The 15,485-nt window shown below is 43.6% G+C and overlaps 1 protein-coding gene and 1 long non-coding RNA gene across 7 annotated transcripts in view; both read left to right on the top strand.

The window, feature by feature from the left end:
• Positions 1-11,133, top strand: part of LOC110346589 (uncharacterized) — a 46,313-nt gene extending 35,180 nt beyond the window's left edge. The window contains exon 6 of the long non-coding RNA XR_002390717.2: positions 6,006-11,133. This is a non-coding gene — a long non-coding RNA (uncharacterized LOC110346589). The remainder of the gene's footprint in view (positions 1-6,005) is intronic.
• A 453-nt stretch (positions 11,134-11,586) lies between these two features.
• Dclk2 (doublecortin like kinase 2) overlaps positions 11,587-15,485 on the top strand; it is a 148,478-nt gene continuing 144,579 nt past the window's right edge. For 2 of the 6 annotated variants that reach the window (XM_004869162.4, XM_004869161.4), the window contains exon 1: positions 11,633-12,165. In XM_004869162.4, the coding sequence (XP_004869219.1) occupies positions 11,745-12,165 (421 nt within the window). In that variant the 5' untranslated portion in view covers positions 11,633-11,744. Of the gene's footprint in view, positions 12,166-15,485 lie in introns of all 6 variants that reach the window. The other 4 variants (XM_004869163.4, XM_087205726.1, XM_004869160.4 and 1 more) reach the window with 4 other exon arrangements.

Raw genomic sequence — 15,485 nt, 5'->3', positions numbered from 1 at the left:
CTGGACTGGATTCTTTTGTATAAAAGGGCATTATTATTGGGACATCTGGCGAAATTCAGATGGATTCTGAAGAATAGATAGTAGTAGTTTATCAGTGTTAGTTTCCTGACTTTGACAGTTGAATCTTGCTGTTTAGGAGAATGTTTTTATTTATAGAAAATACACAATAAATTATTTAGGGATGATGAGACATCATGTTGGCAACTTATTCTCAAATGAATTCAGAAAAAAAATTTCTTTGTATGGAGCCTGCCTTTTCCTATCAGTGTGAAATTATTAGAAAAAAAATTTAAAGGGAGAAATTTTATGGTAATAGTAGTTCTAAGTGTGCGAGATAGGATTAAAACTAAACTAAGATATGAAGAAATAATTTCACAGCTGGCTGATGCCATTTGTTTATGATCTGATTCAGAGCTGGGTTTTTTTTTAACTCATTTATTTGCTACAAATAAAGCTGCATTTTAAGGAAAATCAACTTCAACCTTATTAGTAATCTCTTTCATCTGTTATAACACATTTTTCTGGTATTGAATGTGAACAAACTTTTAAAAATGTTTTATAGTGCTGGATTCAAACCCAGGGGCACTCTACCTCTGAGCTATGTCTCCAGCCCTTTTTATCTTTTATTTTGAAACGGGTCTAAATTACCTGTAATGGCCTTCACACGGCCCATGTGGTCCTCGACTCCGCCTCCTGAGGAGGTGGGATTGTAGGTGTTATCAGGTCAGGGGTTTAGCCCAGGCTCTAGATATGCTAAACAAAGAAGCACACTCTGAATGGCGGGAGCCAGCCACTGAGAAGCACTCACTGCTTGGAAGGAGCTTGGTCTAAGGGTTCTAAGCCTTAGTATTTGTGCTGGGCTTGAGCCTGTAGTGTGAATCCTGCCTATGAGCAGCTTGACTCAGCGTCTCCATGAGGCAATGGAGATTTTGACTTTTTATGGCCTTTGAGGGGAGAACTGTCCTGGCATGCTAAGCCCACGAGGGTCAAATGAGCATAGTCTATGGCAGGAAAACTGGAATGAGGTCGGCCAAGGATCGGAGAGGACCACTGGGTGCATGCGCAAAATCCTCTCGTACATCAGGCTACCTGGTTACTGTCTCCCTTTGTCTTTGGACCTGAACATACTGGCTGTAGGCCAGTGTTTAACTCAGAAGGTGGATCTGGCCCCAGACTGGGCTCAAAGGCAGGCTCTCCCTTCTTTCTGCAGCCACTTCTTTTTTTTTTTTTTGTACCGGGGATCAATTTGGGTCCTTGCGCTTGCGGAGCAGGCAGTGAAACCACTGAGCTAAATCCCCGGCCCTACAGCCACTTCTTTAGCTACCTCCTCCTCATAGGCCACCAGTCCCTGCACCAAATTTCCTTGCCGGCATTTGTTTGAAAATATTAACTTTGATCACAGAGGGAGAGAGATCAGTGAATTGACCACAGTCTTTTTTTTATCAGTATATATGTGCAGTACATCCTGTTTCCATTCCTTGTGTGGAACTGGTACACGTACATAACACATTTTAATTCCTCTTTCATCTCCTCCTTCCTCTTCCCTCCACCTCTTGACCTCTCCCCATTTGAGAAAGATCTATCTCCCTACTTCCTATTATCTTTTTTTTTTTTTGGTACCAGGGATCGAACTCGGGCCCTTGCGCTTGCGAGGCAGGCAGCGGAACCACTGAGCTAAATCCCTGGCCCCCTGTTATCTTTTATTTTGTTTTTTATTTATAATTTGGGCTTCTCATATAAGTGAGACCATGTGATTATTAAGCTTATGTGTGTGATTTATTTCACTTAGCATTATTGATCACGGTCTCTTATTAGAGGACTTTAGCAAACAACTTTACAATATGCCTAGCAAAACCTATACTGGGATAAATGTTTTGTTCCAGGGAAAGTCCTAGACTGTACCTGGAAAAAAGAATAGGTGACTCATTTTATTCCACCCACTCAAACAACAGGTCTACCCTAGGGATTTAGCTCAGTGGTGCCACCGCCTGCCTTGCAAGCGCAAGGTCCCAAGTTCTATCCCCCGTACCAAATAAAACAAACAAATAAACCAGAAAAAAAAAACCCAGGTCTAACTAGGAAGCTTAGACACTGTTTGAGTCATGATTAATTAAAATATAAAGGAGCACTGTGTGGGGATCTATTAGGGTTAATATACTGTATTTCACTGTGAGCCTTCACTTATTCTAAGTTAGTTTAGGAACTTCACGCTGAATTGCGATACAAAGCTTGTAAACTATCTCAAGTAGTAATTTAAGTATCATTCCATTAAAAACAACCAGGCTGTTCATAGTGGTTTGTGGTATTCCCATACTGTTCAGAGACCTATCATTTACATAGCCTGGCTGTGCCAAGTCTGTCACTGAAATTTGAGAAAGGCAAAGAGGTTTAGAGTCTTAAACGAGCAAGAACCTAAAGGAGAATTACAGTGTTTGTAATTACTTCAACTTACCCCATTTTCTGCATATTTGTAATTATTTAAATGCCCTAAGAGCCAGAACTTCATCCTTTTTTTATTTTTTTAATTTATTTATTCTTTTTGGTACCAGAGATCGAACTCAGGACCTTGTGCTCACACGGCAGGCGCTGGAACCACTGAGCTAAATTCCTGGCTCTTCTTCCTTTTTTAAAGAAAATTATTCTAAGTGCTGTGGAAGATAAATCACCTTGGAACAGACCTTTGTTCCCAGCACAGCAAATTGGAACCCTGACTTAGTTTTACTGAATTGTCATGGGGTGGGGGCTTCCTTTTCCACGCCTTCAGAAACTTTGCCGGCCCAGAGCTGCAGCTCAGCTTCCGTCATCACAGGGTATCGGGGCACAGGGCCCCCCCTGCAAAGGCAGCGCAGACCAAGACAGTGAGAGCAGACTCCTTTCACAGACTCTGCTTCGTGGGGACTGAAGTCCTTGAAGGACTGAGTCCTTGAACCCACTGAGACCCCAGGAGTTCATGGGTTATCACAAAAGAGATTCTTAGGGAGAAAAACATCAAATCAAATCATAATATGAAGAAATGTAATGTTATATTATTACCAAACTACTAAAGATGAATATATCAATTACATTAAGATAAATACAGTTAGGTAAACACATGCATATACCTCTTCATTTTGAATGTTTAATGTCATATATATGTATGTATGTACATGGTGATCAAAAACTACAATGGTTAAACTTTTTCAATTATTACAGTAAAAGATACATTGCCTTTAATCCACCTAAAAATACCCGGCCCTGCCCCTTTGTACACAACTATTCCATTGTTCCTGCCACTTTCTAAAGCACTCCTTGAAGTCCTCTTTCCTGAGTATCATTAGTTGCACCGTTGTGGCTGCCTGGACATTCCGGATCGCTTTGAAACATTTACCTTCCGTGGGCATGTTGGCTTTGGGGAAGAGCCAGAGGTTAACCAGTGCAAGCTCTGGTGAATGAGGTAGATGAGGATGTGCCGCATTGTTTCTGTTTGACAGAAACTGCCATAAGCAGTTCATGAATGAGGGGTGTCCAAAACATACAGTGAATGTTTAAGTTTTTTAAAAAAGTATTACAGTAAAAGACACGTTGCCATTTACTGCCCGCAAATACTTAAAGTATTTCCCCTCACTTTAAACACCTTTGTCCAATTGCTCTTGGCAACGTGTCTTTTACTGTTGATAGATTTTTGAAACAATTTAAACATTCATTGTATTTTTTAATCACCCTCTTTTTTTTTTTGGTACTGGGGATCAAACTTGGGTCCTTGTGCTTTTGAGACAACCGGCGGGACCACTGAGCTAAATCCCTGGCCCATTAATCACCCTTTTTATAAAGGCAAATCTTTCTTATGAACACTTACATTATGATAAATATCATTTATTCAAAAGAGGATCCACTCGGGAGTCCGAGGCAGGAGGATCTCTGTGAGTTCGAGGCCAGCCTGGCCTATGTAGTAAGTTCATTGCCAGCCTAAACTACAAAGCCAGGCCCTGTCTTAAAAAACAACAATGGAAAAAAAAAAAAAAAAAGGATGACAAGGCTCCAGGAAGTACCAAGGAAAGATTACTTTTTAAACCTAAATATATCCTAGGAAAATGAGTGTAGATTTATTAATTGGTACTGAACAAGTCTGAATAGTAACATTATTTCCATAAATAAGATAAATATTGTTAGGCAGGTGGTTAGAAATTAGCAGGCCTGACAAAGGGGTCCTAAAAACAATGCTTTGCCAGTTATAGTTAAATGAAGAAACAAAGACCTCGACATACAATACATTTATAATCATTTGTTAGTTATCAGACCCAAAATGACCCCACAAAGCATGATGAATTTTTTTTTTGTACTGAGAATTGAACCTGGGGCATTTGTACTTAGCTACATCCCAAGCTCTCTTAAGTTTTAAAAATTCACATTGTGCACATTTATTATGACACAGAGCTGTCCATTTCCACAAAAGGACATGTAGCACCTCTGGTCTCCATAGCCTATGGCCCAATAATACCAGAAAGGGAAACATTCTAGAAAGACCCTCCTACCTTGGGCTGAGATCTGATTTAGATTAGAACTTTTTCTTTGACAAATTTCTTCCTAAATCTCTTACATGATTCAGGCCCCTGAGGGAACACTGACAATCTGAAAAGAACAAGGAAGACATTTTGTAATTCCAAAACAACTTCCTTTAAAAAATTTTTTAAATTTATTTTTGTTTGTACCTGTTTGCAGAGCATAAAGATTCCATTTCTTGTGGGGAGCTGGTGCATGAGAGTAACTCATCTTAATTCTTTTTATGTTCTATTATCCTCCCCACACTCCCTACTCCTTCCATCTCTTTTGGTCCCATTTGCAAAAAACCTATCTCTGTTTCCTATTATCTATCTTTTATTTTGTTCTTTATATATGCTTTGAGTTTCTTGTTTTTGTTTTTTTTTTGCTACAGGAGATCAAACTCGGGTCCTTGCACTTGCACAGCAGGCGGCGAAACCACTGAGCTAAATCCCTGGCCCTCTGAGTTTCTTAATAAGCATCATAATCACCATCGTTCCTTTAACCTCAGAAGTACTTCTTGTGTGCATAAAAAGATCCCCAAACTCACACTCGGAGCTGATGCCTTCAAGGCACTGCCCACCTTTTCCCTTGAAGGTGCACCTCCCTTATATCTGCTTTACATTACTCTCCACCTATGCTTCTGCATGACCACCTATGTGTCTTGACTGAATTCTTTCAGCCAAGGGCCAAAGGACCCAGGAGTCAGAGCTGGTTCCTTGTCAGGACCTTCTTCCTAGTGACAGATATTATTTTATTTATTTATTTATTTTTGGTACTGGGGATTGAACTCAGGACCTTGCACTTGCAAGGCAGGCACAGTGCCACTGCGCTAAATCCCCAGCCCCAGAAATATTATTTTAATATTTGAATGTTTTAAATATGGAATGCAGAATATTTGTTCTAAAATAACCAGCCAATTTGCATTATTAATCTAAGTATAAAAATCATTAATTTTAAACTATAGATTCCTAGAGACAAACATCCTTGTGATTAATGGATTTTGGAGGCTTGAACTGAACGTTTTCTAGAGGTAGCATGCCCCAAAGGCAATTTCTACCTCTGCTGTTTCATTTTTCTTGTTTCTTTGTCTATAATCTGTTCCTTTAACTGGGTCATAACTACTTATTAATCATTATAAAACCTTTATTATATTCTAAGTACTTCTGACTGTAATTATTTTAATCTAACATCTAGAAAGACATGAAGATAGTTTATCACTTTCAGTATTGTATAAACACTGAATGAGCTACTGTAGAGGAAACCACTAAAATCATGATTGATTTTAAGATAAATAATACTTTTTGAATTTTAAATGAAGCAAAAAGCCTAGATCCAAAGAGCAAATGGTATACTGGGTTTGGAAAATTTGATTTTGCAGAAACAAAATGAGACTACTATAGTACTTTTCCATAGTTTTTCACTCTTGGAATTATTAAAATAATTGTGGAAAATCACTTAACTATGTCTGGATTCTCTCCCTCCAGAAAGTTCCCACCGGACGAAACCAGCTGCCCAGATTTTCTTCTCAGGAAGATTTGGGAGAAAATTTCCCATGAAAAAATTTGCTATATGATTTTAATATTTTTGTTATTTTCATTTTAACAATTATTGCAGCCAAACTAGCCAGTGACAAAATAACTGAAAATGATTGTGAATGCATAAAATTTATATGAAATGTGAAAGTCTTTGGCCCTACTTTTTGGAAGTTAAATGTCCCAATAAGAAGAACCATAATTTTAGCATGGAACAAAATGTATGTTTTTGTGTTAATTATATTGAAAACATGCATATTTGAATCGATCCTCAGTTTATCTTGTATTTTCACACACAAAAGAAGTTAACTCAGAATTTTTAAGATTTCACCAATGGAATAAATTTGAATTCTCTGAACCTGAAAAGATAGTTTCAATATATATGAAGAATTATATTTACATTAATGTATATGTAACGTGGGAGCAAAAGACCACAAAACTTCCACCGTGAAATAACAAATGAGAAAACATTTGTTGAAGTCAGTTTTCCAGTGTGGTTACAGTTATGAGGTAGAAATGGAAAGTGTCTTTCTGAATCTCCTTGCTTTGTATCCTTTCCCATTAAAGGGCAATGAAAACTACTAGGATTTGTACTTATTAAAGATTCCAAAAATTTAAAACAAAATGCTTAGTTTCAAAAGCTGAAGTCTGCAGTCACCAGGTCCTTTCGGTGAAAACAGTTGTCTCATCACTTTACTTCTGGGAGAGCTGCTTGGCACATAGTGAACAGGAATGAAAACATGAGACAGCAGAAAATCTAAGACAGTGCAGTCTGACAGGCATCCTTTTGTAATCAGTAATGGAATAGCTGGAACGCTACCTTTATACGCAGAAGTTTCTGGCCAAAAGTGAAGACCAGCCAAACATAAATAAAGAGGCAGGGAGCCAAACCAAGACAAATTCAAGGCAAGTTTCTTACGTAAAGGCCCCTAATGAAGTATTTAATGAAATCTCATTTAAGCAGATTATGCTGATGAAAATTTGCACTGGACATCTGTGCCAAGGTGATATCAGGAAGGGATGTTGCACAGCGGGACGAGTGACCTATTGGCCAAAGGCAGCTGCAAGTGCCATTGCTACCCTGTGTGGTCAAAAGGGAAGGGTAGAGAACAAAGAACAGCTACTTTTCTTTCTGGGCTGGTTAAGTGTATATACCTCAAGCGTTTTTTAGAAAACCTTTTTACACATTGTCAACAAAATGTTCACATCCATTAGGTAGTCAGTGATTTAAAATTACATATCAAGAGCAGAAAGAGTCATTTCTAATCACATAAAAAAGGAGAATTTTGTGATTGAAGTTCTTGAACTGTCTAGTTGAGAAATGAAGCCATTTCTAAAGTACTCTACAAAAAAAAAGTTTTATTCAAGCACTAAGGTGAGGGGGGTTTGGAAAGAGTACACAGGAAATTCACAACCAAGAGAAAACTAAGGTTAAGGTGGGTTTCCAGAAAGTGAAGAGGCATGAGGGGCCAGCTCCTCCTCATGAGGCCCTTTAAGTTAGGATCTTGCAACCACCGAAGAGAATTAGACCATCTCCACAGGGATGGCAGATGAGGTAATAAGATGGTGTTTCTTGATTAGGAAAAAAGGAGCATCTCAATGAAATATTTTACTCTGAAAATTTTGCAACTGCATCACAGAGGAAACCTGCTTTGATTCTATAAATTTTAAATCATGAAGTAACCCAAATTAATTGGTCGTTTCCTCTCTGGAGCTTTCGAAGTTTGTTTGCAGCAGAATTGGAAGGCAGAAATTAATTTTCCTCCAGTAAATGTTCAAACCTTGGCCAACTGTATTATTAAGTAAATATCTTCTGAAAAGTGATTGTATTTTTTTTTTTTTTGGAGGGTAGTAGTAGGGATTTAACTGAGCTACATTCCCAGACCTTTTTTTTTTTTTAATTTTGAGACAGGATCTTGTTAAGTCACTAAATTGCCCAGGCTGGGCTTGAACTTATGGTCCTCCTGCCTCAGTCTCTCAGTGCTGGGATTATACATGTGATCCAACATATCTGGTTTGAATCTTAATTCTTTTTTTCTTTTTTGGTACCAGGGATCGAACTCGCTTGCAAGGCAGGTGGCGGCACCACTGAGCTAAATCCCTAGCCCTGAATTTTAATTCTTATACAAGTCACCAATAAGATTCGTCAAACAAACATGCAAAAGAGGATGATTTTTTAAAAACTAAGTATTATAGTTTACATCCCAAGAGCCTCTTGTGCTCAAAGACATGGACTTCGGAAGAGGATTATGAAGGGCACCATAGGTGACTTGCGGTTAGCAGGTGGGTGTGGCCGGGGCCAGTAGTTCACAGCGGCAGGACCTGACAAGGTGTATCTCCTCCCATGCTGCTCCCTTGGGTCTTTCCATCATGAAGAGAACACTTTCCTCTGCCCAGGCCTTTCCACCTTGCAGTTTCTGTGTTTAAGCCTGCTGACCATGGACTGAAACTTCTGAACTGTGAGCCAAAATGAACCTCTCCTCCTTTAAATTGTAGGTGTCAGGTATTTTGTCCCAGAAACCAGGAAAGTGACTAAGACACTAAGTAACAGCTTTGGAAATATTTTTGTTTTTTCCCTGCCTCTGTTGAAAAGCAGTAATCTTTAAGTTAGGGGTATAATATTAGGAAGTAATGTTATGGCATATTATATGTGAGGTCCTGGATTTGATCCCCAGCACAGCAAAACAGAACAACTCACATGATTATATTCATTATTTTAAAGGCCAGATCTTTTATCTGGATCTTCGAGTGAGCAAACATGTGTAGGTTAGTGTTCTAGTGACGGAATAACTAAAGCCTGTGATAGCAGCCTGCAAGGTGATCTAGATGGCCACAGACTCCTGGTAGTTACACCCTTATGTAGTCTCCTCCCACAGGGAGCAGGCTGACTTGTGTAACCCATAAGGGTATTGTGGGAATCATCATAAAAGATGTCACAGTTTCCACCTTCTTCTCTCTTGCATGTTTGCTCTGGATGGAGCCCTCTGACGTATCATAGCGACACTTAAGAGACCCTGCAGAGAGGAGCTCAGACAGGGACTGAGGGCCCCTAACCATATCCCGGAGACCAAGCCTTCTTAGAAGTGGATCTTCGCCGGACGTGGTGGTGCACACCTGTAATCCCAGCACTAGGGAGGCAGAGGCAGGAGGATCACCGAGTTCAAGGCCAGCCTGGGCTACAAAGTGAGGTCAGGGCCAGCCTGAACACAAGGCGAGACCTTGTCTCAAAAAAAGAGAAGTGGATCTTCAGCCCCTGCGAGCCTGTAGACAACTGCTGCTTTGGTGGAATAGCTTCATAGCAACCATGACACCAGGAGGTAAACTATCTCCAGATTCCTGACCTTTCAAAACTGCTGAGATAATGTTTATTGGTAAATCGCTACACATGAAATAATTTGTTACTATAGCAAGAGATTTCCAAATCTTTCCTCTCTGAGAAATACTGATGGCAAAATAAACCAATGCCCATCTTAAGGCATTTAAAGCCTTAAGTTAATAGGCTTTGCTGTAGTGCTTGGAACCTTAATTCAAAGAATTTGCCAGTCAGTTTTTGTCTCAGGAAATAGTACCAAGACCTTGATTACGTGGGAGCTGTTAGAAATGCGGAATCTCAAACTCCACCTCAGACCTGCTGAGTTGGAATCTGCAATTCTATGAGATTCCTCCCTGCCATGCAATTACATTAAAGCATGAGGAAAAGCCCTGAACTATTGGATGCAATGTATCAGTAACAAAAACAGTTGGGAAGCTTAATTCCTTTGAGTTAATTCCTTTAGGTTGGCTGCGGTGGCTGCAGACCTCTACTGGGGGCTCCTTTGACACTGTCTGTTGAGCCCCCTGAAGGAGCACTCAATCCTTGTCTTAACAGACTCCATTTTGCCCCTTTCACCTGCTCTCTCTTTGTGGAATTTCTCCCCCCACCAGCTTATCTCAAAATCCAGGCATAGTGAACCTTGCAGGCAGACCACCCCATATTAGGAAAGGAGGCTGATGCCCTCCTCCTCCAAGCAGAAGCAGTCAGCTCATGACTGACACAAACTGTCCCCTGCCGAAGCAGACTGTGAGATAATGGTCAGCTGGACCAAGACTGCTCGACGATGCATACTTCTTGCTGGAGCCCCTAGAACTTTCCCCATGTCAGTACCCAAGACAGGACTCAGGATGCTCTCCCCCTGCTCCTGCCTAGTCTGGACACACTGCCCCCTACCCCCACACCCCCACTCAACCCTGGAGTCAGATTGCGGCAGAACCTGGTCTGTTGGGTCAGGCCTCTGCCCTATTATTATGGTAACAGACCTAGTAGACTGCAGGATTTTCTTCGCCAAAGAAAACCACATCATTGAAGGTTCAGATCTGGTCTGACTTCCCAGCACCCTCCAATCCTGGCTCAGGTACGCCCAGGTGTATCACCAGCACTACCGTGGGGGGAAACACCGTGTACCCTAGCAGAACGGCCTCACCATGTGGGGGCCGAGAGAGGGCATGCAAACTTCCAAGATGCAACCTCAGAGATGCTGAAGTGGGTTGGCTGGCACTACCTTGGCTTATTCTTGTTCTTCCAGGACTAAGTTCATTCTAAGAAATGCATTTACGCCTTCCCACCTTGAAGGTCAGTTTGTAATTGCCGTGCCAAGGACCAGGTGCCAACAATCTAAGGGGTCCTGTTGTCAGATTAGGACCAAACAGCTTTGCGCTTCATCTTGCTCCAATGGCAGAACCGAAATAGCTAATGCTTTGAAAACATGTTCTTATTGTTGACCACTTTAAAATAAGATTTGTAGCGTGACGGGTCTACGCAGACGTCAGACCTTTTTCCCAAGAAGCTGGGACCCACATTCGAGGGAATGTGGGCGGTGGGGAAAGCTGCGCGACTCGCGCTCTTCTGCTTGGGCCTCGTGGCACCTGGCGGACTCTCAAGAAATATTTGTTAAGTCTTGAAAACCCAGTAACTCCTGATGACTCATTCGCTCCATTCCTGATCCCACCACGTTAGCGAGTCTGCAGTGGAAAGGGTGGAAGTTGTCTTCTCAAAGGATTTTGAAATAAAGGAACAAATGTTTTAGAAATGATAAATCTTGCACCTGAACTCTGCCCTGTTTCGGATTCGGGCTGGATCCCCAGCGGGAGGCGGATAGAGGACTGGGCTCTCTGCCCTTGAATCTCCTTCCTTTGATTTATTTATTTGACCGCGCGTGCACGTCCCTCGGCGGGAGCGCGCTCCGCAGCTGCGCCCCTCCGCGTTGGGCTCGGGAGGCGGCGGCGGCCTGGCCCGGGAGAAGCCGCTCCTCGCCCGAAGGACCCCGCGCAGGCCGTGCCGCCGCTCCTTTTGCGCCTCCGGCTGGGGGCGGGCGGATGCGGGCGGATGCGGGCGGGTTGTTCTCTCCCCCCCCCCCCCCCCCGCTCCCGTGAGCTGCGCTCCGGCCCAGGCGAGCCTCGGGCGGTCCCGCTAGCTGGTTCGGGCCAGCGCCCCTGCGAAGGCTGAGGCGTGGCCGGGCGGAGGCGGCGCTTCGGGGGGCGTGGGGCTCGGGCTAGCGGGAGGGCGGGGCAAGCAGCCGAAGAGGAGCCGGGCTGCGGGAGTCAGCGGCCGCGGGGTGGCTCCACCTGCGAGCGGAGGGCGGGATGCGGGCGTCAGGTGTCCGGGCGCAGTGAGGCCGCACCGCACCCGCCCCGCTCGGGCTGCCGAGCCCCACCATGGCCAGCGCCCGGAGCATCGAGCTGGAGCACTTCGAGGAGCGGGACAAAAGGCCGCGGCCGGGCTCGCGGCGCGGGGCGCCCAGCTCCTCCGGGGGCAGCAGCAGCTCGGGCCCCAAGGGCAACGGCCTCATCCCCAGCCCGGCGCACAGCGCCCACTGCAGCCTCTACCGCACGCGCACGCTGCAGGCCCTGAGCTCCGAGAAGAAGGCCAAGAAGGCGCGCTTCTACCGGAACGGGGACCGCTACTTCAAAGGCCTGCTCTTCGCCATCTCCAGCGACCGCTTCCGGTCCTTCGACGCGCTCCTGGCGGAGCTCACCCGCTCGCTGTCCGACAACGTGAACCTGCCCCAGGGCGTCCGCACCATCTACACTGTCGATGGCAGCCGGAAGGTCACCAGCCTGGACGAGCTGCTGGAAGGTAGGGCGCCGGGGCAGGTGCGGCCGGCAGGTGCAGGCCCAGCGCTTGGGAGCCCGCGGGGTGCTTCCCGCGCGGCCCCGCGAACTGCACGCTTCCCCTGCGTCCCCACGGGTTGGGTGGGTGTGCAGGCCCCTGCCCACACATTCTTTCCTGCCCGAGACGTTTACTCTTAAAAAGGAAAAAAAATATTCTGACTGCCAGAGGCAAATTTAGGCATTGGTGGAGCCCCTAAGAATGACTCGGGTTTTTTTGTTGACGTGCAGACTGTAAGGAACTGGGTGATCAATCCCCTGGTTAATGAGGGCCCCTTGTGTACCCCAGCGCAGGCACCTGTGCAGTTCCAGTGTGTGGGAGGGACCCTGTTGTACCTGGCTCTGCCCCAAAGTTGTGGCAGTGAAACGCTTCTGGTTTGGCTTGCTCTGGAAGTCGCTTGAGGTCAGGAGCAGCGATCCTAGATAGCAGGTTTCAGCCTGGCTTGCTCTTGAGTATCACTGGAGATTTTCCAAAAAAGGCATTTCTCGGCCTCCCACTCCTAAATATTACTTACATATTTGGTTTGGGGTGGGACTTTGGCATTTAACATTTTGAAAACGCCCCAAGTGATTTTAATGTGTAGCCGGGATTGAGAACCGCTGTGCTGAAGGGGTTTCCCCTTTTCCTCATCTGGAAATGAGAGTCAAGGTCCATAACCCCTGCCTCCTCCCAGGTGAGGGTAGTTAGAATGATACAGGCTATTGGAATCAGCAGCTGGGGCCTGTTCTAAATCAGTAATCTCTGCACAACAGCCACGCCCACGCGTCACTCCAAGGGACTACTTGGTTGTATGTTGGGTCATTCTTGAATTCTTGCAATATTTACTCTTTTTCCTTTCAGGGAGGAAAAATGATGATTAGTAGTAGTTAAGAACCTGTTCCCAGCTTTGAAAAACACCCAGAAGGACCAGGCAGAACCCAAGTATGTGCTGACTGCATGTTTACGTGGAGTTAGCTCTCGTGTATCTTTCTTAATCCCAAGTTACATTCTTGTAGTCCTAGCAATATTGGCGTGGTAGAGGAGGAGACCTACAGTTGAGCCAGGCTTTCTTCTTATGTTATTTTAGCTTGCTCATGTTCTGAGGGCATTGTGTCCATTTTACAGACGAGAAAACTTAACGTGGGTTGTTACAGCGCTTATATTGTATGCTTTTTCATCTAGAGTTGACTCCTGATAAATTAATAAAGTAAATTAATGAGGAATCCTGAAAGTGATTGAGTTTAGTCCGTTATCAAAAATTCTCCTTGTTCTGGGTAGATGACAGCTTAGCTAGCCAGAATTGTTACTTCGCTGTGTGTGTGTGTGTTTTCACACATGCTCTTGGTCAGTACTGTGTTCTTTTTTTAAGGACTTCAGAAGGAAGTGAAACGGCTGTATGAGTGTAAGTGGAATGAAGGAGCTTAGCTTTGCTTAATTATGTTACATTGTATCTCTGAAAGCAACATTTGATGCTTCTAAACTGAGTAACCAGGTCAGAGCAGTAACTTTGTGGGAGGACCAAGGAAATGCCTATATTACTGTACTTACATACTTGGTACAGGCCCTTCGGATACGGTTCTGGCAGAGTCTTTGGAGGGTCAACAGTTTTAATATCCTTCTCCAAAGTAATTTTAACAATGCATTTGCTGTGCGAAGTTAAGGTGCTTCAAAGATGAACATCATCATGGGAGAGGTGACCAGGACAACCATTTTGTGTATTAAAGTACAAATGACATTTGAGTCTGTCATTACTCAGGGAATGGATGGCCTTGTGGATCTAATCATTAAGCTATAGTTTCAAGTACAGATTGATGTTTGACAGATTTCCTTCAACTCATTCATCCATTGATATACGCTATATGTAGAGTCCAAATTTCAACACGCCATGATTAATAATGATGTAGCCACAACAGATATTTGCACAGCAAATGGTTCTATGGTGTTGACCACTTGATTCAAGCAGTTTTAACATAATAAAATCACTGCAAAAGAAAAAACTTTGGGCAATTCTTTTGTCATGATAGAGTTCTGACAGTGGATCTTGGTCTAATTCTTGAATTTCCACAAAATGAATTGAATATCTTGCAGTAATGCATTTTTCCAGAAAAGAAATAACCATCTATGCTTAATGCCAATCACTTTAGATGCAAATAGTTTCAACTTTTAGCTAAAGTTGTGTGTTCAAATGTTCACATATCATGTAGAAGAACCAGCAACCTGAAGCTATTCTCATCAATTAAAATAGGTCCAAAATACTGCTTAGGTTGCCAAAATTGCTTTATTTCATTTTAATTTTTTTTCTCTTTAGTCAGTTGCTTTTAATGAAGATCCTCTTGGTATTTTATACCATTATGTTCAGACCTTCTGTCCTCTGCCTCTTCATTCTACAGAAGTTGTACTTTGGGTGATACCGTTTTTTCTAAGTGTTCTCAGCTAGGAATAGAAAGTGGTGAGCCAGGCAGCAGGCTGAGTTCTGGTTCAGAGCCACAGTCCCATTGAATTTGGTGGACAAAAGAAATTTGCATAGCCCAGATTTTTGCCTTCTGCCCCTGACCTTGAGCGCCTCTGGAGACTAGAAACTGTTTTAGTGTCAGTGGCACGCACTCTGCCAGCACTACACTGAACCAACCTTCAGGGTGTCGGTTTACCCACATGGCTGGATTAATTTCACTGAATCGATGCCCTGGATCCCCATAATCTTGTTTGTTCGTTCCAACTGAATGGGACCTGCTCTTGTGCTCGGAGGACTGTGGTTTCCAGCAGTCAGTGTTGGGAAGATCAGGTTGAGCTGTCTGAAGTCATGGGCTTGCCAGCCTTTGGAGTATCTCTCCTGGCCAGCTGGGATGTCTAGAGGATGTGTTCTTAGGTTCTTTGTGCAGGGATGTGTCAGAGCACCTAGTCTTAGTTGTATTCCATGAGTCTTCTTTCCTGTGGAGCATTCTGGCTGTGTTTGTAAAATTATTTATGTCCTGAAGAGAAATAACCAAGGATAGCAGAAATAATGTCCGACCAAGTCAGGATTGCTGGGTTCTGCTGACCGTGGATTTGACAAAAATAGTGCACAGTCTCTGGCCTTGGTGTCCTTTTCTGTAGAATGAGAGGTTGGCAGATTCTTTCTCTCTCTAGCATCCTTTCTGTTCTAATCCCATGCACCCTTCCCTTACCCGAGTGGTTATTCAGGGTGTGTCAGGAGCAGTGCTTCCTTTCCCTGGCCAGAACCTGACAAGGCTTCGGATGCCCCACTGTTGAACAGGGAGTGGGGTGTGGGGCTCTGGTGCGGTGTTTGCTGTGAGCGGAAGATATGTATA

The sequence above is a fragment of the Heterocephalus glaber genome, unplaced genomic scaffold (assembly GCF_053883595.1).
Source record: "Heterocephalus glaber isolate CG9 unplaced genomic scaffold, H.glaber_assembly_v1.0 deba00000613, whole genome shotgun sequence".
NCBI lineage: Eukaryota > Metazoa > Chordata > Mammalia > Rodentia > Bathyergidae > Heterocephalus > Heterocephalus glaber.
This window is presented reverse-complemented; position numbering and strand designations above follow the sequence as displayed.